The sequence below is a fragment of the Lutjanus erythropterus genome, chromosome 5 (assembly GCF_056507025.1).
Source record: "Lutjanus erythropterus isolate fLutEry1 chromosome 5, fLutEry1.hap2, whole genome shotgun sequence".
In the NCBI taxonomy this organism is placed as follows: Eukaryota; Metazoa; Chordata; class Actinopteri; order Lutjaniformes; family Lutjanidae; genus Lutjanus; species Lutjanus erythropterus.
In genome coordinates, this window is record NC_139321.1 from 844,896 (window position 1) to 866,904 (window position 22,009).

At 36.2% G+C, this 22,009-nt stretch overlaps 1 protein-coding gene across 2 annotated transcripts; it reads right to left on the reverse strand.

Moving 5' to 3' along the window:
• Nucleotides 1–630: 630 nt before the first annotated feature.
• Nucleotides 631–16,133, reverse strand: ube2d2l (ubiquitin-conjugating enzyme E2D 2 (UBC4/5 homolog, yeast), like). 2 transcript variants are annotated; one of them, XM_084718526.1, is made up of 8 exons: nucleotides 15,756–16,133; nucleotides 6,777–6,840; nucleotides 6,616–6,647; nucleotides 6,376–6,453; nucleotides 4,242–4,347; nucleotides 3,960–4,053; nucleotides 3,183–3,236; nucleotides 631–1,248 (listed from the first exon to the last, which is right to left on the reverse strand). In XM_084718526.1, exons 1-7 carry the CDS (start codon nucleotides 15,777–15,779, stop codon nucleotides 3,188–3,190), a joined length of 447 nt encoding a protein of 148 aa, XP_084574652.1. In that variant the 5' UTR covers nucleotides 15,780–16,133; the 3' UTR covers nucleotides 631–1,248; nucleotides 3,183–3,187. The 2 variants fall into 2 exon arrangements, with proteins under 2 accessions (XP_084574652.1, XP_084574653.1); XM_084718527.1 differs by lacking the exon at nucleotides 3,183–3,236 and having other exon boundaries at nucleotides 15,756–16,127.
• Between the last annotated feature and the right edge of the window lie 5,876 nt (nucleotides 16,134–22,009).

A 22,009-nucleotide genomic window follows, 5' to 3' on the forward strand; every position in this document is an offset into this window, starting at 1 on the left:
AACGACAGATGACAGGAACACAAACGTCTTCCTTCCTTCTTGGCTTCTACACTTTAACTTCAATAAAAATAACAAAACAACAGTGGAAAAAAATACTCCGTTAAATGTAAATGTTCTGCATTTAATTTTACTCAAAGTACAAGTTTTACCACAAAAATGTAATTTTATTTATTAAAAATAAAAGTTCTTCTACCGCTGGAAACAACTGGTGATGTTTTTAAGAGCCGACAACAAGAACATCTCATCAGCTACAAATTTATTATTTTCATATTTTCTAATTTTGTCTTATTTTTAATTTAATATTGTTATATTTTTACTTATTTTTTTAGCTACAAAGTCAATATTTTGATTTTATATAATTCAATATTCATCAGCTACAAGTTATTATTTTAAGTGTCCTGAACCTTTAAATCTGACATCCAAATGACAAGAACTTGAAAAAACCCAAACTTAACAAAATGACATCAACCAAACATGATCAGCGACCAGCCGATCAAGTTTGATTAATTATTGTTGTCATGATTTGATTATTTTGTCTAATTTAACAGAAAACTGATTATTTTGGGGGTTTGTCTCATTATGACTAATAAACAGATACAGGAGAAGAAAATGAAAACAGTTCAACAAAACTATTTGCAATTTGTTCAACTTTATTGAGAAAAGAAACCATCACAGAGCTATTAGTTGATCAATCAGCCATTGAGAGCTTTGAGTTTCATCTTCAGTGCAAAAAGAGGAGAACAGTGTTGTGGATGATGGATGAACTAACGGCTCTCTCGTCTAAAAACAACAAAAAAACAACAAGAAGAAAAACAGAATAAAACCAAAACTGTCGTTTCTTTTTGTTTTAAAAAGTGGACAAATCTCAGCAGCACATGAACCAATCACTGACATGCATTAAATTATTAATTTATTCAGATTCTCCTGTAACAGTTGTTTTGCAGTTGGCACATTCACAGCTCAGAGTCCTCGAATCTTCTTCACTCCGTTTTTATTCAGTTTAGAAAGCAGAAAAAAAAAGACGGACAAATCAAAGAGTTTAAAAGCGTTTTAACGTCGAGGACAAAAAGAAACGTGAACAAATTGCCATTATTGGCTGATGGGGGGGGGGGGGGGGGGGGGCGTGGCCACATGAGAAAGAATAAATCAAACAGTTTGTTCCAGCAGAAGAAGAAGAAGAAGGAGGAAGAGGAGGAGGAGGATCACATGGCGTATTTCTGAGTCCAGTCCTGAGCTGTCTTGTTGTACCTGCAGACAGAAACACACACAGGTGAGTCGAGGACGTCGGCAGGTTCACAGACAGAGCAGGACGATGCCATGCCTGCACGCACACACACACACACACACACACACACACACACACACACACACACACACACACACATATATACACACACACACACACACACACACACACACAGAGCTGCCTGTGTTTGTTTTCATCTTCTTCACTCGGTTTTATTTTGTTTCTCTGTTCTGTCGATGTGACCTTTTTAAATAAAGATTCAATTAATGAAAGAATAAACGTCTTTGTGATGCAGCTGCGTTCTGTTCCACTTTGAGATGATTTTTTTTATTCTTGACAGAAGCTGCTCAGTTTGCACTGAGCAGCTCGAGCAGGAAGTCAAACACAGGAAGCGCAAAGATCATCCAGTCAGTTTTCAAAATAAAACACCCTGCAGACCCACGATCCTAAAAACAGACAAAGACAGAAACATTTAACTGTGCAGCCTGTTGGACAGTCCCTCCAGGACGTTGTGATGCCTGTGCCATCTTGGATTGTTGTCAAAACTCCACATTTTCCATAATTATTCATTATGTTTTTTGCATTTATGTATTTTCATTTATATCAGGTACTGAATTTGTCACATTTGTCACTGTTGTTGACATTTATTATCACTCTGTACACTTTTATTTTATAATTTTGTGCAGTTTGACTGACTTTGATCTTCTTTGTGCAAACCCCCCAGGTGACCTTCATCTTCTAAGATTTAGTCTATAATCAATTATTAAATTAATCTGCAACTATTTTGATGATTGACTAATCAGTTTGAAGTAATTTTATGACAAAAAAGTCCAAATTCTCTGATTCCAGTTTCTTAAATGTGAATATTTTCTGGTTTCTTCTCCTCTGACAGGAAACTGAATATCTTGGAGTTTTGGACAAAACAAGACATTTGAGGACGTCATCTTGGACTAATCAAGAAAGTAATCGACAATGAAAATCTTCCTAACGTCTAACCTGTCTGCACAAACACACTCTTAGGCTGGTTCACACTATACGTTTGAGCAGCGTGTGTGTTGGTTTTTATTTTGGCGCCCATATTAACCAGTTAGAGCGTCCACACGGTGCACTGGAGCAGCACCGCTCATGCAGCTCACAAATGATGTGTTGAAGGTCATGTGGACATTACATCAGCAACAGGACACCTGCACTGCCGTCTCATTGTCTCCATCTGTGCAGTTTGTCACAGACATGAAATCAAATCAGGTGCAGGGCAGTTTTTTCCCCTCTCTCTCTCTGAACGTGTGTTTTTCTCTTTAAACTCTCGTGCAGACGGACAGCAGGATCACAGCCTGTGCGGACGCCACAGTGTGAGCGAGCTGCGGCGGGTCGGTGACGGTGACGTCATGTACGGCTCCAGCGTGCAGAGTGAACCAGGACTAAGACTTACTGAGGTGATTCAGGTGTCAATTTAAAAAATACAAGAATGAAATCTGAACCTGAGGTTTTCACCGCCTGGAAAACTGTCAGATTTGTTTCACATGCAGATCAAAAAAAAAAAAAAACAGCATTAAATGACAGCAGATACGGAGGATTAATGAACAGCCACATCATCGCCGTGTTTTCATGTTTTAGCTCTTCGTTTGTTCCTGCTCGTCAGTTTCTAACTCAGACAGTCGGTTCTCTTCACTTCACACAGGTTCAGACGGGGTTCTACGTCAACGTCCTCCCTGTATCTTTAAACAAACTGTGGTTCTGCAGGAACAGAGACGGATTCACAGCTAAAACATGAAAGACCAGCGGTCTGTGGACTCGTCTTCAGATTCGGAGCCATGCTTCAAATGCATCCAGTCCAGCCTGTCAAAGTTTTTTACAGAACCAGTGAGATCAGGCCCAGCAGGCAGGAAGCTCAGGTGAGTAAAACTCTGCTCCAATCAGACGGCAGCTCAGATCTTACCCAGCTCACAGCATGGCATACTTCTCTGTCCACTCCCTGGCTAGTCTGTTATACCTGAGACCAAGCAGCAGGACACTCGGTTAAACTCCTCCCACACAGATTCTACTCTGGTTTTTAATGATTTTTACTTCCAGCTGGGAGCTGAACAGCTGCTTCTGGAGAAACACCATGAAAATATTTCAGATTTCATATGTCGGAGACGTGGGTGGAGCTCCATCAGACCTTCTCTAGTTTTAATTGATCAGGTAAACTGGCTGCAGAATAATGACGCCATCTGAGTTCAGAGGTTTCATCAGGCTCACTTTGATGATGCATTTCTCTCAGAAAATGTTTCCATTAGAGACTAAATTCTGTGTGAATCAACTTGTTCTCCTAAATACTCAAACTCTGTTACTGCTTCATATAAAATGACTTTACCTCTTCAGTGCTTCTCTCACACACATTTGGAAACAGATGCAGTCTGTCCTGTGCAGTTTGTGACGCTCTGAGGAAAATGGGATGCGATCCGGTCGTCTTTACAACAGCGGCGCCAACAATAATACGACTCGCAAACACTAGTGAGGGTAAATGTCTGTTTCCACTTTAATGAAGAGGAGGAACGATGAAGGTTTTTGCGTGGTTGGTGCTTTCTGAGACATGTGACTGTCAGTTTTCAAGTTTATTAACTTTTATTAATTTAAAGTTGAACAAACCAAATAATGACATTTAAATCATTTTAAAAATGAGAGTTTATTAGGTTTTTGTTTCCCTAACTGTGTTTGTCAGGTGTGAACTCACCTAACAGGGTCTGTTTTGTAGATGCGGGCGATCTCTGGCACTAACGGGTCGTCAGGATTCGGGTCACATAACAGAGAACAAATGGACAAAAGGACTGCAGAGAAAAACACACCAAACATTTATTTATTAATCTGAAATCAGATTAGAACAGCTTTTTTTTTAACTAAGTCAGACAGTCTGTTAAACTCTTTTTGGATTTTTTTCAATTGACAGAATTAATTAATTGATTAATCAGTTTGAGTCATTTTAAATTTAAAAAAAGTCCAAATCGTCTTCACTCACCTTTAGAGATAGTTAATGCTGGAGACCACTGTGATCTCAATATATCCAAGCAGATGCTGCCGTTACTGTTAATATTTGGGTGATAAATTCTTGTTGTGAAGGCGACCTGATGGAGGACAGAGACAAACGTCATGAGACAGTACAGAGTTTCTGACACATCAACATTCAGCATCAGGTTCCTGATGAACTTCAGGCTCAACAGAGAACAGTTTGACTGGCAGAACTGCAGCTTCTGATGTTTGTTTGCAGCAGATAAAACTGAACCTGAGACCCAAACACAACTTAAATCCTGCTCTCTACGTCTGAACACAACAGAACTTGACTTGTGCTGCTCTGGTTCAGACTAAATTTCATCCATTATGGACTCATAGATCATCAGGCAGACAACCATCTTTTAGTCTTAAAGGTCACATACAAAACGCACTTTTTCAACAAAAACACACGTCTCCACTTTCTCTGAAGAACCAGAGAACCTGTGAGAAATGATTGGTCAGATTTGCCTCCCCTTACGATGTCACAAAGGGGTCAGCACCACCTTCAGACAGGTGACCGTCCCACTCTTTTCAGAAGGGGAGTCAGGAGTGTTTCAGACAGAGACGGGGGAGAACGGAGCTGCAGAAATGACCAGCATAAGAAAAATACTGTGTTTTATGAAAATGAAAGTCTGTAGTAGAATCCTGAAATAAAAACATGAACCAAACATGAGCAGAACGTTTCCTCTAACACTGAGCTGAAACTCAACCAGAGACAAAAAAACTCTGAGTGCATCATGAACAGAACACGGCTTCTCATTCAATGTTCTTTATTTTGATTAGTTTTCTACCCTGAAGGTTCTGATTCAACTTGATTCATTTCAGTTTCAACGTCAACTTTTCTTTGATATGAAAGAGATTCTCACAAAACTGAGGATATAAATTGTACAAGAACTCTCTAACTAATAATGTTTAGTACGGCTGCAGACTGTCAGCACTTTCCTTAATCGATCACTGGTAATATTCACAACCAATCAATCAATTAATTGCTATTATAAAAACACCAAAAAAATTGTTTATACCAAACAATCACAAAAGTGTCATCAAAAGTTTATTTTCTCAGTAATATACTGACAGATCAGATATTCTGATATTGATACTTATCAGCTGATATTCTTTATACAGAACATGATATAAAGAATATAGAACATAGAAATAAACAGAACTTTTGCAACACTTATGACAAAGAAAAGTGTCATGAGGATATTTTACAGTTTAATCATAACCTTTTTTGTCCAAAATGACATCAGGGCACTGAAACTTTCACTGATATTTGATATAATTATTATAAATAAAATAATAACAAGGTTTATATTAAACAGAAATGAAAGAAAAATGATTAAATAGACATAAAATGCTGCTTGTAAAGCAAACAAATAAAAACAATCAGCATTATGTTAAAAATCAGTCACCAATATAGAACTGTGATCAGCCGATATCGAGCTGATATATTGATCTGCCACTAATATAAAGACACAAAGACCTACATGTCAAACGTGTATCTGATAAACTGTACAGAACTCATTTAAAAATCTGTTATGATTCAATTTATTTGGTACCAGATCAATCAAATTCTAAGCAACCAATTAATTGATCATTGATTAATGTTTAGCTACACACTGATCAAGTAGTTTTTATTAAAGATGATCTGGTGCTAAAAGCTGATCGCAGGTTCAAACTGCAGGAGGAACCAAACACGTGAAGGAGAAAAGACATTTTAAAAGATCCATTCATGGACTTTTATCAGTCGATATCAGATCAGGCAGCTGAAGAGAAATCAATTTGAAATGAATCAGTTCCAATCAGAACTATGAAATATGGAATCTAGAATCTAAAATAGAAAAGACTTAAAAACTGTTTTCTACACCTTCAAAGATTTAATGACATCTTTATTAAATCCTTTTTACTTTTTATTGTTCACCAATAATCTTCTCCTGTAAAGTGTGAAAACTTTATTTCAACCTTTGATTTGAGACTTTGCGCTCTGTTCTTTATTTTGTTTTGTCAGATTTGATCAACAAACATCGAATGAGAAGACGCGTCCAAACTTTTGACAGAAGCGTTGCAGATATGAGAGACAGTCTGTGGAGCTGCTGACTGACCTTGGGTGGTTTGAAGGGATAATCTGTGGGGAAATGAATAGTCAGGAAAAACACACCGCCCTGATAGGGACTGTCAGGCTGCAGCAGGAAACACACAGAACACACACATTAGATTTCAAAATAAAACTCACAAGTCATAAACAAGAAAAGTGTGACATGAAGATACGTTACAGAGCTGAATCAAAGTGGAAAACTTCTCTCAAAATAAAAATTCTCTCACAGAAACTCTTTGATACTTACAGGTCCCATTATAGTAGCTTGCCAATGAAACACTGGTGGAAAAAAGAAAAGGGTTAATAAATCAGATTTATTCTGTATCTGATGGACAAAAACAAAGTGACGGCAGCTCAGAGTCTTTCAGTTTATATTAGTGAGAAAAGTTCAAGTAAAAATGATCTTACTGTCTTCACCGACGGGTCCAGCAGAGCACTGAGCCGGAGGATCTCTGGACAGATCAGTTAGCTCCTGAGGACACAGAGACAGAAGAGACAGAGGAAGTCAGAAAACACAAAGACATGCGGTGGTTAAGGATCTCTGATGTCAAACATTCACAAACAAAATGATGACTTTGATTTCAAAGCTTTTAAAGCCAAGTTTACTGGAAAATAAGACGACTTTCATCACCAAAGTGTTTATAATAAAACAGCTGTTCATCAATAATAAGATCAGTGGACTGAAAAATAGTCTGTTTGAACAAATCACTTAGAAAACGTGTCACGTGTCTGTGGTTGTTGGTATTTTGCATTTTGTTCTGTAGGACTGTTTCCTGTTTGGAAACAACACACAGATGACACACATACTGACACACTCACACACACACACACACACACACACTCACACGCACGCACTCACACACTCACACTCACACACACACACACACACACACACACAGCTTCCGTCAGCTGCACTGAGGCCTGAAACAGCAGATCTGATCTAACAGTTACAGCTTTATGTCTGATCGACGTGTCACATCCTGTTGACCAACAACTGATCACTTCATCCTGGAGTCAGAGGAACACGAACCTGACAACCCGACTAACACCACGACCGTCTGTTCAGGAGTTAACGGGGTTTTTAGAGGGTTACGGCGGGGGTCTGCAAACTATGGCCAAACACGCTGCAACCATTAACTCTATTGCTTCCTTGGAGACTCTTCTTCTTCTTCTTCTTCTTCCTCCTCTTCCTCTTCCTCTTCCTCCTCCTCCACTAACCACCTTCACAACTTCCAGGAAAACACTCCAAGCTGTAGCTGAACACTCATTTTAGTTGATGAAATATTAAAACTTTTATTTTTTGATTTGGTGTATAAGCCAAACATTTTCACATGTGCAGAATGAAGAATCGCTTCAGACCAGGGCTGCACAGTGTGAGCGCTTTAATTAATTGATCATTGGTATCATAAACCATCAATTAATTGAGTAATCAGTTTTTAGAAAAACAGAAAAGATTTGCTTCCACCAAACAAGACCAAATACATTTTTTCCTCCTTGATCAAAACTTAGTTTCCACAGTAACATGCTGTATATTCTCTGAAGCGTTACAGCGTGTGAAACACAGAAAGACAAAAGGCCGACATATTAAACACAGAGACTTTAATATCAGATAACACTGGAGCACACTCATAAAAATAATGTTTTATTTGTCTATCGATATGATATCGCAGCATGAGATGAGACTAGATATCATGATAGATTCTGGATATTGATTTATGGCGATATGGCAGAAGTGTTGTCTTTTCCTGGTTTTAAAGGCTGAATTACAGTAAACTGATATAATTTTCTAAACTTAGACTGATCTATTATTTGCTTTTACCCACTGAATCATTATCTCCACATTACAGATGATTATTGATCAAAAAAATCCCATTTGGGACATTTTATCACCTCTGTTGCTTCCACCCCTTAAAGTACACAACATGTAGTCAGTCACGACCAATATGATCAATAATTATTGATATCAACGTGACTGGTTTTTCAGCTATGTCACCCAGGTGTGATATTAAGTGGTTTTGAAGAAGTAAAACCTCTTAGATTTGATCAAATATCACTGAAACTGAAACTGGTTTAACATAACTGAAAAAATAAGGTATGAATTAATGGATGACTTTAATACCGTTTGTTCACTTTGAACTCTTAAAGAGAGTGAAAGTAGATATTTTACCTCAGCCCTGTAGTACTTTTTGTCCATTTAGATAGTTTTGGTGTGAGCTGTGGAGATATCTATAAATATCTATTTGGAAAATTCAAAACCAGCATCTCTTTCCAGAAATCATGAGTGATTTCATGTAAGAACTACTTTCATACTAAGAGAAAAGACAGTTTAGTCGCATTATTTCATTATATTGGAGAAAAGGCAGACATCTCTAAAACTCTGCAACTCATCAAAAAATCTGAGAACACTACAGGCCAGGTGAAAAATATGTTCCCATTAAATATAATATATGACAGTCCATCAACTAAATAATTCATTATCCTAAAAAAAAAATCCCATGAAATCATTATTAATGGGTTAATTAGTAACATTTCAGTAAACTTTACAGACGCTGTGTTCTCGCTCTGTGTCCTACAGTCAACAAATAGCTCCAACAACTGTCACTAAAACCACATTTTCTCCTTTTTATGTTTCTATTTCTACATTTTTCCACCTCGTGTGCACTTTCCTTGGTCATCGTCGGGTGAATGTGCTGTTTAGACAAATAAAGCTCCTCCTGAGGTCAGTACAGTGTCTGTCTGAAGCTACACACACTCTTTTAAACATCAGCAGTCCTCACAAGTCCACAGGCTTATTTTTCAGCATGAAGAAGAACAATAAAGGCCAGTTGGGCCGCAAAAAAATACAACATTTGTCACATCTGACAGAGTCAAAAAGCAGCAGACTTTTGAGGTGGAGCAAAAAAAAAGAACAGAATAGATATTCTCCAGCTGGACAAGAGAAGATAAATCAGACATTGTCCAGTTCTCCTGCTGCTTCTCCAAACTGAGGGCATGTCGACCTCCATCCACAGTAGCTAACACGCCGACTGTGGAGAAGAGCCTCATTCATCGATTATTAAATGAATCCTCAACTATTTTGATAATCGATACATCATTTTGAGTTATTTTTTAATAAAAAAATTCTCAAAATTCTCTGATTTCCGCCCCTCAAATGTGAATATTTTCTAGTTTCTTTTCTCCTAACCTGAATGTGTTTGGGGGTTTTGAGGTCGTCAACTTGGGTTCTTGAAAACTTTATCAATATTTTCGACCAAACACTAACTGACTAATAATGAGTTAATCAAGAAAATAATCGGCATGATGAAAATAATCATTAGGAAAACGAGCTTGCATCATCTCCACAAACCAACTGAATGAAGCGATTACAGATTTAAAAACCGAAGCGTGTAGGACTCTGAAGATCAGACAAACCAGAACAGGAATGTTTTCTCCTGTCAGCAGCTGCATGTTCAGTAAATCTGAGATACCATGAACACAACGTGAACAGAGTTTCCTGGATGACGACATGAAGATGCCGTCGAGTCAGTCGACTGACACGGAGCTGACAGACGCTTGTTGTTTGTGTAGTATCAGGCCAACGAGAGGCCTGAACAAGTGAAAAAACCAGACAGAAGTAGAAATGAGAGAATTTTGCAGAAGTGGTTTATGTTGCAAAATATAAAAGATCCTCAAGACTTGAAACAACCGTGAGAGAAGTTTCAGGTGGTGTTTTGCGGTTGTTTAAGTTTTTCTTTCCTCTGTGAGACTGAATATGAACATGTAAAAACACTAACTGTGGAAGTTAATGTCACTGTCCCTTTAAGTCCAGCCACAAAATACATCAACACCAGAAAATCAGAAAAAGTCCAAGATGACAACTCAAAGATATTCAGTTTACTGTCACAGAGGAGTAAAGAAACCAGAAAATATTCACATTTAAGAAGCTTCTTAGAAAATTACTCAAACTTCAATTATCAAAATAGTTGGTGATTAATTTAATAACGGATTAATTTTTGCAGCTCTAGTTTGCCGTCCTACATTACAACAGGAAGACATTTATTTTGAAGGCCAAACTTTAGCCTGAAACAACAGGAGCCGCTCAGTCATGAACTTGTATCTGCCATCATATGAAGGCAGCATTACACACACACACTGAGACACACGGCTGTTACTGATGTGTAAGCAGCAGGTCTATTTTTACTGAGCGAGTCGAGCGGACAGAAGAGTCGGAGGCCAGATCAGGATATAGCAGCAGCAGCGGCGGCGGCAGCAGCAGAGGAGGAGGAGCTGCTGCTTATAGGACAACCGGTTTGTATTTCCAGCCTGCTGCAGGTCTCCCTGAAGCCAAACTGGCTCTGTGTGTGTGTGAGTGTGTGAGTGTGTGTGCGCGTGTGTCGGTATGTGACATACAGGCTCGGCACACACAGCTCATCTTTCAGGTTTGACTGAGTTTGGGAGGCGAGAAAATGGTCAGGAATTCAGACAGTGACTGTGACAGAAGCAGCTGGTGGAGCTGATATCAACCTGCTTTAAAAGCTCAGAGTCACAAACACTCAGAAGTTTCACTGCCGTTTCAAACCATTTAACATTTAACAAGTCATGTTCTCATAAATATGTCACCTAAAAATCCTCAGATCCACTGTGTCGGAAACATTTTTCCGTTGTGTTCAGTACACCTGCAACTATTAATTCATTATTAATCGACTATTAAATTAACCATCAACTACTCTGCTAGTCGATTCATTCATTCATTTTTTTTCTAAAATATGAGGATTTTCTGATTTCTTTACTGCCCTCTGACACTAAACTGAATTAGGGCTGCAACTAATGATTATTTTCATTGTCAATTAATCTAGTGATTATTTTCGCAATCAACTGATTAGTGGTTTGGTCTATAAAATATCAAGAAATATATAAAATGTCAGAAAAAGTGCAAAAATTTCAATCAGCGCATTTCCAAAAGCCCAAGATGTCGTCCTCAAATGTTTTCATTTGTCCACAACTCAAAGATATTCAGCTTTCTATCATAAAGGAGTAAAAAAACAGAAGATATTCAAATTTAAGCTGGAGAAATAAAAAGAATAAGAGAATTTTACTTTCTCTTCTTAAAAAATTACTCAAATGATTAATCAATCAAAACAGTTCATGATTAATTTAGACTAATCGATTAATTGAGAAACTTATTGACAGATTAGGTCCTAGTGTTCAGTGGTATGTCTTTTGGAATATTGAATACTGAATTCCCAGACTGTTGTAGCTGTTCTTTTATTTGTCTTTACCCTTTTAGTCATTATATTCACATTACTGATGACTATTTATCAAAAGATTCACTGTGTTAATATTTTGTCAAAGCACCAACAGTCGTCCCTGCAGTACTGATGGAGGTCTTTGGTCGAACACTGAGCCTCACCTCTGGTAAAAATCTGTCAGCTTTCAGGTAAGAAAACTAAATCCTGCTACTTACAAACTAACTACTTTATTAAATTCAAGTACTTGGTAAATGCTTCTTTTCTAGGTCTTAAAATCAACCCAGATTTTTCATTATTTCATTCATACCTTTGCCAGTAACGTTGTGAGTTGTCATTAAATTCCTGTCAAAGTGGAATTAAAAAGGTGTTCAGTGTAACTTGGAGAACCCTGGAGGTTCCCTGGTTTTGAGGATTATTTAAACTAAATGCTACACAAAGGTGACATATTAATTCAGCAGAACCCTCAGAGGGTTTATTGTTTTGTCAAGTCACTGGACACTGGTTCCTATTTTTATCTTCTACTGTACGCAGCTCTGCTTTCTGTCATGCACCCCATTTTAAAGGGACAGTTCACCACCAAATCAAATCTACATATTTATCCTCCTGCTGCTTATCCATCCAGAGAGATTTGAGTCACAGAGTTTTAGAGACAGACTGGAGGTATGGCTGCCTTCTCTAAAATATAATGGAGCCAGATGATACTCAGCTTGTGGAGCTCAAAAAATGAATCATGTCATATCTGGGTCAGTGTATGGGGTTATATCAGTCATTCCCAAACACCGGGTCGTGCCCCACAGGTGGGACACAGGAGATTTTATTTGGGTCTCTTAAAAAAATAAAAGACTAAGGAGAAAATTCTGCAAAATTTAAGATTTATATCTGCAGTACATCATTTATAAGGCATTTAAAATGTGTGTATACTGTTTTACTGATTTAAAACTCTTATTTTGAAAAGCTTTTACCAACTAATAACAGTTTGTTCAGATAATATACTTTTCCTCTTTAGATAAACTTGAATCATTGATTGATTGATTGAAACCTCAAAAACTGTATTTTAAAAATTGAGTAAAGTTGTTGAAGTAAGTTGCCTTGACATTTTGAGTTAGTATTTAATGTGTATATGCATGTGTCAAAATAATATACTGCATGGTGACGTGGAAATGGCACTAACAATGGTGAGAAACATTCATGAATGCACAAATGATCTCTCCGAAGATTTATTAAAAAGGCCTGTTGTGAACTGGGTCATGATGGTTTGTCATTTTTAAGAAGCGGTTCCCCAGAAAAAAAGTTGGGAAACACTGGATTGGATGAGCCCTGCGGCCTGAAGGGAAGCACTAAGTGTTAAAAATACATTTTGCATTACTCATTGTGCATAAATAAGTGTATGTTGCATTTTACAGCTGTAGATTATTTTAAAATACATACATATAACTATAATATAATCATATAACTTAATTCTAATTCTACCATTTTTCTTCATTGTGGACTCACTAACAGTGAAATCCACCAACATCACTGTTGACAATTCTATTGAAATTGTGATACAGTCTATGGTATTTTTCAAGTTGCAGGAGGCGCAAAATGTGTTTCAAACTATGATTTTAAATTAAATATCATTGTGCTGAAATGTCCTGGCCTACACGCCATATTTATACAATCTTAAGACAACATCTTTGTTTGGTACAGATCCCTGCAAAAATCACAACATGATATATTTTAAATGAAAATATAATATCACAATATCAGTCTAAATAATTGCAATTAGATATTTTTTGACATTATTCAGACCTGGCTGCCAACAGTGTCTCTTTTCAGACATCATGACCCAAATACTCGAGGTAATTCACACACACTGTTGTGCGCAGTTTCATTTAGGAACTATTTTCTTATTATCAAACCACATCACGGCACATCTACTCACAGACAAGAGGCTCATGGTCGTGAGAGTGCAGTACGTAAACACTGATGGTGTCCTCAGCTGAGCTGGAACCTCTCGTCCATGAGCAGTTGGAAGGTGTAGTTTTGTAGAAACAAAGAAACATCTAATCCCATTATACTGGAGAGAAATCAGACATCTCTACGGCAGATGTCTCCAAAACTCTGCAACTCAAACCAAAACTATCCAGACGGAGAAACAGCTCTACAGGTGAGAGGAAAAATATGCTTTTAATTTTAGAGTGAACTGTTTGGGTAACATAACAACTTAAGAAGAACACTATTTCATTCAAAGAAAAGAGAGTGAACAACCACGTCTATGAATCAAAAAGTAACGAATGATTGACGATTAATGATTCATAATAATTTGACCTCTGTATTAAAAAAAACACATCAATAAGGGACAGACTACTCTGACAGCAGGCTGAAATGATGAAAAACACCAATGAAGTTTTCCAGAATTCAGAACAAGATATCATCAAGTGTCTTTTTTCGAGATGTAAGACAGAGAAAAGCAGCACTTTGTCACATTTGAGCAGCTGGAAAAACGAACTGAAATAAAGATGTTCCTGACAGAATTTTAATTTAAACTAGCCAACCAATTTAAAAGTAAGAAAACACTCAGAAAACAGTTTTAATAGAGCATGATTTAATTTTAACGCTGCAACAATTAAATGATTATTGAATTAATTGCCAACTATTTTGATAATTGATTAATTGGTATATTTTAAGAAAAAAGTCAAAATTCTCTGATTCCAGCTTCTTAAATGTGAATATTTTTTGGTTTCTTCAATCCTCTCTGACAGTAAACTGAACATCTTTGAGTTGTGGACAAAACAAGACATTTGAGGACGTCATCTTGGACTTTGAGAAACATACTGATTGACATTTCTGCACTTTTTCTGACATTTCACAAATCAAACCACTAATCGATCGGGCTTTAGAAACACTGATCAACATTTTCTGATATTTTATAGACCAAACAACTAATGACTGATTAATCAAATATGAAAATAATCGTTAGTTGCAGCCATATTTAATTGATCATATTAAACATCTGAAAAAACACTGCATGTCTGTAGAGCCATTTGAAACCACTGATTACATTCTTCAATAACCAGACCGACTAATAAGGGTGGCGACGTTCAATCATATATTCAACTAATCACATTAATCCCTAAACTGAAAGAAGTAGCTGATTATCAAAATAGTCTCAGATTAGTGTTTTTGTCGATCAACTTAACTGATTCATTGATTTATTGTTTCAGCTTTTAGACTTTATCTTATTTCCTTGCTTGATGTCAAGAGGCCACCAATGTATCAGCTGCAGAGGAGAACACACAGGCCACTATATGAAATGTTGTATTGATTATATCTTAAATATTATACATATTTTACATACATATAAAATTTCCATCTTACCTACACCTTATCAGTGGTTGAACACTAATCAGTTCAAACTTTAACATAAACTTTTGTCCACATAAAAGATATTCAATATAATAAATTACCTACAACAAACAATAATTCAAACTATTGTTGCTCTTTTCTTATTTGATTTTCTGATCTAAGAACAATTTGTTTCTCTCTCTATTAGACTAGCACTTTTTTGTAAAGCAGCTTGTGTGAGGAGAACTTAAAACCCAAAGAAACACTTTTCAAACTTAAGAAAACATTATTATTAAAAGTATTTAGTGATGTAATGTTCAAACGTAGTAGTTTCGTTATCAACCCATGTTTTAAACACTGTTCCATTTAGATATAAGTCATTAATTCAAAATATTATTGACTCAAAAGGTTACACAGGTAATTTATTGGCCTGATGGGAAATGAAGTAGAGAAGATTTCAGTCCTGTCAGGCCTGTTGTGTGATTCTGAAGCTAAAGCTAACAGCAGCTCAGTAAACTGAACCTTTGTTTCACTTCATGTGAAACCGTCAGACCCGCCGCAGGGAGACGAGTCTGTCAAAAACAACTGAAGCTGACACACGTGAACACAACACACAGAAAACAACAGACCCTGTCCTCTGTGAGAGCTGACACCGTGCACCAAACCACAGACACAATTTAACGGTTTTTATGCTAAACGTTGTGTCATCGGCAGCAGCTGCTTCAGAGTGGAGAACAGGCTAACGCTGCTAGCTCAGAAGCTAATGGCACACAGACCACACACTTTACACTTATATGTTTTAATTAAATGTCTTAAAAAATGAGTTCCTTACCTTGGTAATTCGTTTTAAAGCCATTGTGTCTGCGTGAAGGGACCGGCTGTCGAGGAGGTGGAGGAGGAGGAGGAAGGAGGAGGAGGAGCAGGGCAGGCCAGCTAGCTGACGCTAACTAACTAGCATCTAGGACTCTGCTAGCTTTGTGGCTGCTTCAGGCGCTAAGCTAGCTAGCTAAGCTGCACATACGGTGGTTAAACTACAAACTGATAAATCTTAAATCACCGACTCTCCAGCACGTCAGCCCCCGGACTGCAGGCTGACAGACACACGAATAACGGACCGGAGCGACCACGGCAGCTCAAAATGTCTTCCGTTCCACACAGAGAGAGGGAGCAGCTGTCAGACCACCGGGAACAGGAGGTCTCACTCCGACTGTGTTTCAACGACAGTGAGGTCTCACTCTTATGGAGTTTTAAGAGTGCAACGAATAAATATGTAGAGATTAAATGTGGTAATAGAGAGAGGAATAAATTAAATAATAAATAATAACATTTTAAATGTAGACTTATAAAGTTAGATAAATGAAAAAGTAATTAAATGTGTAAATATAGAGAGAAATAAATAATAGCAAATAAAAATGTTTATTAAATATTTATTTTCTTATTCTTTTACAGACAGACAGGGGATCTGAGTCTTATGGACTCATTAAAAAGAATTCATCTGTAAAAGAATAAGAAAATAAATCTGGAAATATAAATATGAATAAGTAAATAGACAAGTTGGAACATAAAGACGAATAAATAAGATAATAAGTAAATCTGGAAATATACAGACAAATAACAAAATATAAAAGAATAATTAAAAGCATTTTCATTTCTAAGTGTTAAATATCTCTCTCTCTCTCTCTCTCTCTCTCTCTCTCTGTGCACAAAGCCAGTTGACTGACAGCTTATTCCTTCAAGGAATAACAACTATGCACTTGTTTAATACATCATTTACTTATTTTCTTATTCTTTCACAAACACAAACAGGAAGGCTGAGTCTTATGGAGTCATAAAACAAGAATGCATCTGTAAAAGAATAAGAAAATAAATGTGGACGTATAAAGAAGAAAGAATAAAAGAATAAATAAATAAAATAATGAATAAATAATGTGGAAAGGTGAAATTAAATAAATGAATGAATACATAAATAAATAAATAAATAATGAGAGGAATAAGTGAAATACATAAAACAAAAAAGGAATAAATAAGTAAATAAGAAATGTGGAAATATGACTATAAAAAGATATATAAAGACAAATAACTAAATATATACTATACTTATGAGTATTTTATTTATTTTCACATTTATATCTGTATATATTTATTTATGTATTTAAAAACTATCGTCCTCTCACAGGGGGAAGCTGTGCTATCCGTGATTAACTGATTTAGCAAGTAAAGTACACTTAAAGCCAAGAAAGCCGAAAATGCTATACAGAGAATATTACTTCCGCTCTAAAACGGAAGTAGGATTACAACATAATGAAATGACCAAAGAATAAGGTGAAATTTCTTTGTTTTTTAAAATGTATTTTATATTTTACTTTACCTTTTTAAAAATGGGGAAAATGCGACTCCAGCTAAATAAAATAACATAAACACACAAATCTTAGTCTACATACTCCGGGACGGTAGGTGGCGGTATGCATCTAAAATCTGGCATTACCAATCCGCTAAATAAAGGAAAGAAGAAGAAAATGGTGCTTCTGATTGACCAATGAGCTGAGGATAGAAAGTTTGTGCAGGTAACCTGTCAGTTTAAAACACCAACAACTGACGATGATGGACGTTAAATGTAACGTTACAGCGGTGAGCATTTAATAATTTGTTATATCGGTAAAAATGAGCCAGTTAGTATTTTATTGACGTTATTAACATTAGCATAAAGTCGATATTTACTTCAACGTGAGGCGGGATGATGGACTGTTGTTAGCCAACATTCATACCTGAAGACCTTTAGCTTAACATTAGCCTTCAGCTAACGTTAGCCGCATGTATCAAATATGTCAAATATGTGTATTATCGGAGATAACCCGATGTAATTGGTGAAAAGTAACTAAATACATTTACTCAGGTACTGTACTTAATTAATTTTTGAGGTACATTTTATGCTACTTTATATAAATACTACACTTGAATTCAGAGACAAATACTGTACTTTTTATTCCTCTGCATTGATTTGATAAGTTCAGTTACTTCGAATATTCTGATTATTAATAATAGAATATTAGAAACAAATAAATTATGATTGAATATTATAGATTCAGATGAAACTTTATTGATCCCCAGATGGAAATTAATCAACTGCACAGAAATATTTAAGTCATTAAAATGAGCTGCAGCATTAAAGTGATGAACACATTAATGCGTCAGTTATTATGATCCAATAATATCGAATAACCTATTCGATATTATTGGATTTCTGCATCATGAACACTTTAAATATATTTTAATGTTAATAAAATGTGTACAGTGTGGTATTACTACTTTTACTTAAGTACAAGATGCTGGTTGTTCATTCAGAGGAGGCACATCCAGGTGTTACACCTGAGCACAGAGCTGCAGTTATTAGGTGAATGATTATTTAATAATCAAGTTATTGTTGAAATAATCTTTTAAAGCAAAAATGCAAAAAAAAAATCCCCAATTTGAGATATTTAATTGTGAGTATTTTCTGCTCATTTGTCTTTGTCTTGTTGAGTCATTTGTCCTATTTGACATTAAAACAAACCTTTTCCTACAGGAGGGATTATTTAAAATAAATAGATTACTGCAGTATACTGTATATACAGTTAGCTCACATGGGCCAATGGGTAAAACTCCAGTTTGTGCCTCATATATTACAATTACATTTAAGTTACGCCGCTAAATACCTGTTTTAAGCTGATGATCTTTAAAGAAAAAAATCTCCTTTTGTTACCACTTAAGTAGCATGAAGTTTGTTATCATCCTCTGATATCTAACTAGATTTAAAAAAGATAGAATGAAGTTTCTAATAAAGTTTGTAATAACCCACTGGTGGGTTTCTCTTGGTGAAGAGGTTTTATAACAACACTTGTCACAGTTTTAAAAATATCTCACTTTTTAACCAAGAATAAAGATGATAGCCAGAAATGAAAGACCTTGTTCTCACTCACCTTTTGCAGTACAAACCAAAAATTAAAAATATTTGTTATGTGGTGCATTATTTATGTTTTAGTTTGTTTACAAAATAACTTGTTCATATTTGTGTTGTGTAAAACAAACAGTTATTTTATTATCAGTTAATCTGCTGGTTCTTTCTGTTTGTTTTTTTTTTTGATTAATGAGTCTATGAAATGTCAGACAGGAGTGAAAAATGCGCCTGATAATCGAAGGTGATGACTTCAAATGTTTTGTTTCAACCAAATACAACCAAATATGAAAACCTTCCACTCTGAAAGACAGGAACCAGACAGTGTGTATTTTAACTATTTTTGTAGGAAAATGACTGAAATGAGTGATCAATTATCAGAATAGTTGCTGATTATTTTTCACCTTTACAGCAGATGCAACGTTTTTTTCATCCAGATGGTCAAAAATGTCTTAAACCATCATCTTCTGTGTGTTATTGAGTTTAATTTGCTGTTTTACAGGATGAACAACAAGAAAAGCTTCTTGTGAGGAGGAGGAGGAGGAGGAGGAAGAGGAAGAGGAGGAGGAGGAGGAGGAGGAAGAGGAGGAGGAAGAGGAGGAGACTCCATCGCTGACAACGATCAAGTTTATTCAAATTTATTCTCAGGTATCACAAACCACTCAGGTCATCTCATCTGTCTTGTTTCTGAATATTTGGGGAATTTAAATGGTTTGTCTTCTGCAGTTACACAAAGTGAAACATGCTGACAGATATTTATTTTTAGAGACAAAATACCAAATGAAAATATTGTATGATTTTGGGAGGTGTTCATATTGTTTGATTCAGTTTCAGTGTTGGATGATACAATTTCTATAAAATATCATTCAGCTCATAAACAAACTCATAACAGGAAGTCAGAAATAGAACAGATGTATCGTTTATGACCTCAGTATTTCTAAAAGCAGGGACACTAATGTACTAAAAATCAAAATAACAGAATAAAAATGCCTCATGTAACCACTTCAATCAGAAGAGAGCGACTCGATGGGTTGAGAGAGGTGCTGTAAATCTTTGATTATCTGTTCAATAGGAAAATATTAACACTCAGGACATAAACATGTAAAGACTTAATCTGATCGTTTCTCTCTGGTCGGAGTTAATATATTTTTTCTGCACGTTGTCCCCACATGGAGGAACAGAAACATGGTGAATGATCACAATAACACTGATCTGTGACCCAAAGAATATTATATGATGATTAAAATCAACATCAGTAAGAATATTACCAATAATCATAATCAATAAACAGTTTACAGATCTAAATATAAATAAATAAATCAGTTCCTCAGTCTGTGATGAAAAAGACCTTATATCTGAACTGCAGCTATTGGTCACATTATTTATTCAGTATATTAATAATTTGACAAAAATGATTTGGTGCATAAAATGTCCACTCTCAGAATCCAGATGCATGTCTTCAAATGTCTTTTTATGTCCAAAACCCAAAGATATTCATTTTACAACTGTGGAAAAAAAGAAAATCCTCCCAGTACAGAAACTGTAACCTGATTATTGATGGCGTTTTGATTGATAAATGACTCAAACAGAGGATTAAAATGACACAACACAGGCAGTAAATCAATATCACGACTTGCTGGTTGACAGAGGAGACGAGGAGACGAGGAGACGAGGAGACGGACTTGAGCATGATGAAAAGTTCTCACTGACTCTGTGTTGAATTGTTTTGATTTTCAGCAGAGCTCAGATCAGTCATGTAGTGAATGCAGCAGGTGTGAACATGAGTGTAATGTGCTGTTTTCTACACTAGATGGCGCTCTTTACCTTGTTTTTACTCCAGGTTCAACACAAATTCAGTCTCAGTCATCTATCTGATGTGTGTTCGAGATATTTTTTGTGACACAAATGACTACAGAAAGATTACACTTTTTAATAATGCTCATATTTCCTCCAAACCTAAAACACATCAGCCTGTTGATGGTAAATAAATTTACCTTTAAGATCAATACATTGTTATACGTTTACTGTTTGGGGGAAATACAGACATTATTGTTGTTTTCACTCTGGAGAAATTAACTTATTTGATTTTAGGAACATTTTTTAATATTAGAATTTTCTGCGTCAGCTTATCTGAGCCTCGGCAGGGCTACGATTTTGTCTAACAATGTTATCAGATGAATATTTTTTTTGCAACATTCATAAAACATTCTTTATTCTCATAATTGAAAAAAACTTGACTGGTGTTCCTTGGGGAACGTTTCTGCTGCAGCTGCATCCAGGTGTTTTATCGTGTTTGAATAGTTAAATGTTTTTCATATTCATAACTAGTCACAAAGCGTTCTGGGATATTTATTTTTTTTTAAAAATCCCAGCAGCATAAAAGCTTTACTAACAGTGCAGTAACATACAGGAAGTAGGTTTTACACATGAAACGTCTTTGAACATAAACTGGATTATTTTAAATGTAGTTTTGATGTTTATCAGCGGCAGCAGCAGGAGCAGCAGGGTATTTGAGTGTCTGGGGGGCAGTTAACAGTGTTTTAGGATATGTAGGAGTGTCTAGGGCGTCTTGGGGGTTAAATGCCCCTCAGATGGTTAAAGTGGGGTCGTGACCTCCCCCCCAGCAGGAGGTCTGCAGGCTGCAGGATCCTCTGATCCTCTGAGCCTTGCTTCCACTTCAGAGGATAAAGAAGAGACTCGGTTTGGATTTTCACGTTTCTGTCGGGAGGAAGAGGGAGTGTGTGTGTGTGTGTGTGTGTGTGTGTGTGTGTGTGTGTGTGTGTGTGTGTGTGTGTGTGTAATAGTTACAAATCAAACAGTACAAACTGATTATTTAACAGACATCAGATTTCAGCAGCAGCATGTGTGGCTTGTGCAGATTTTTGTAATAATAAAATAAAAATACAGACCCCGTCATGACAAACAGATATGATCAGTTTTTTGAAACCACAAATTTCTTAAATGTTGAACATGTTTAGTGTAAAGTCAGCTGTTCCTCATTAAACTAAAGGATGTCCATAAAATAAACCAGAACTAACTGAGTCGGATCATCTCAGATTTCTTTTACTTCAAACCTAAAAATCTATAAATAAATCAGCCTCGTTCAGTTTGTTTCAGGACTTTTCCTCAGTGTGTCGAACCAAGAATACAAACTG

Excerpts from the sequence above, each read along its gene's own strand:
- ube2d2l (XM_084718526.1), bottom strand. The coding sequence starts at position 15,779 with ATGGCTTTAAAACGAATTACCAAG. Across the intron at positions 6,841-15,755 it reads CTTTAAAACGAATTACCAAG|GAGCTAACTGATCTGTCCAG; the intron begins GTAAGGAACTCA and ends CTGTGTCCTCAG. Across the intron at positions 6,648-6,776 it reads TGGACCCGTCGGTGAAGACA|TGTTTCATTGGCAAGCTACT; the intron begins GTAAGATCATTT and ends TTTTTCCACCAG.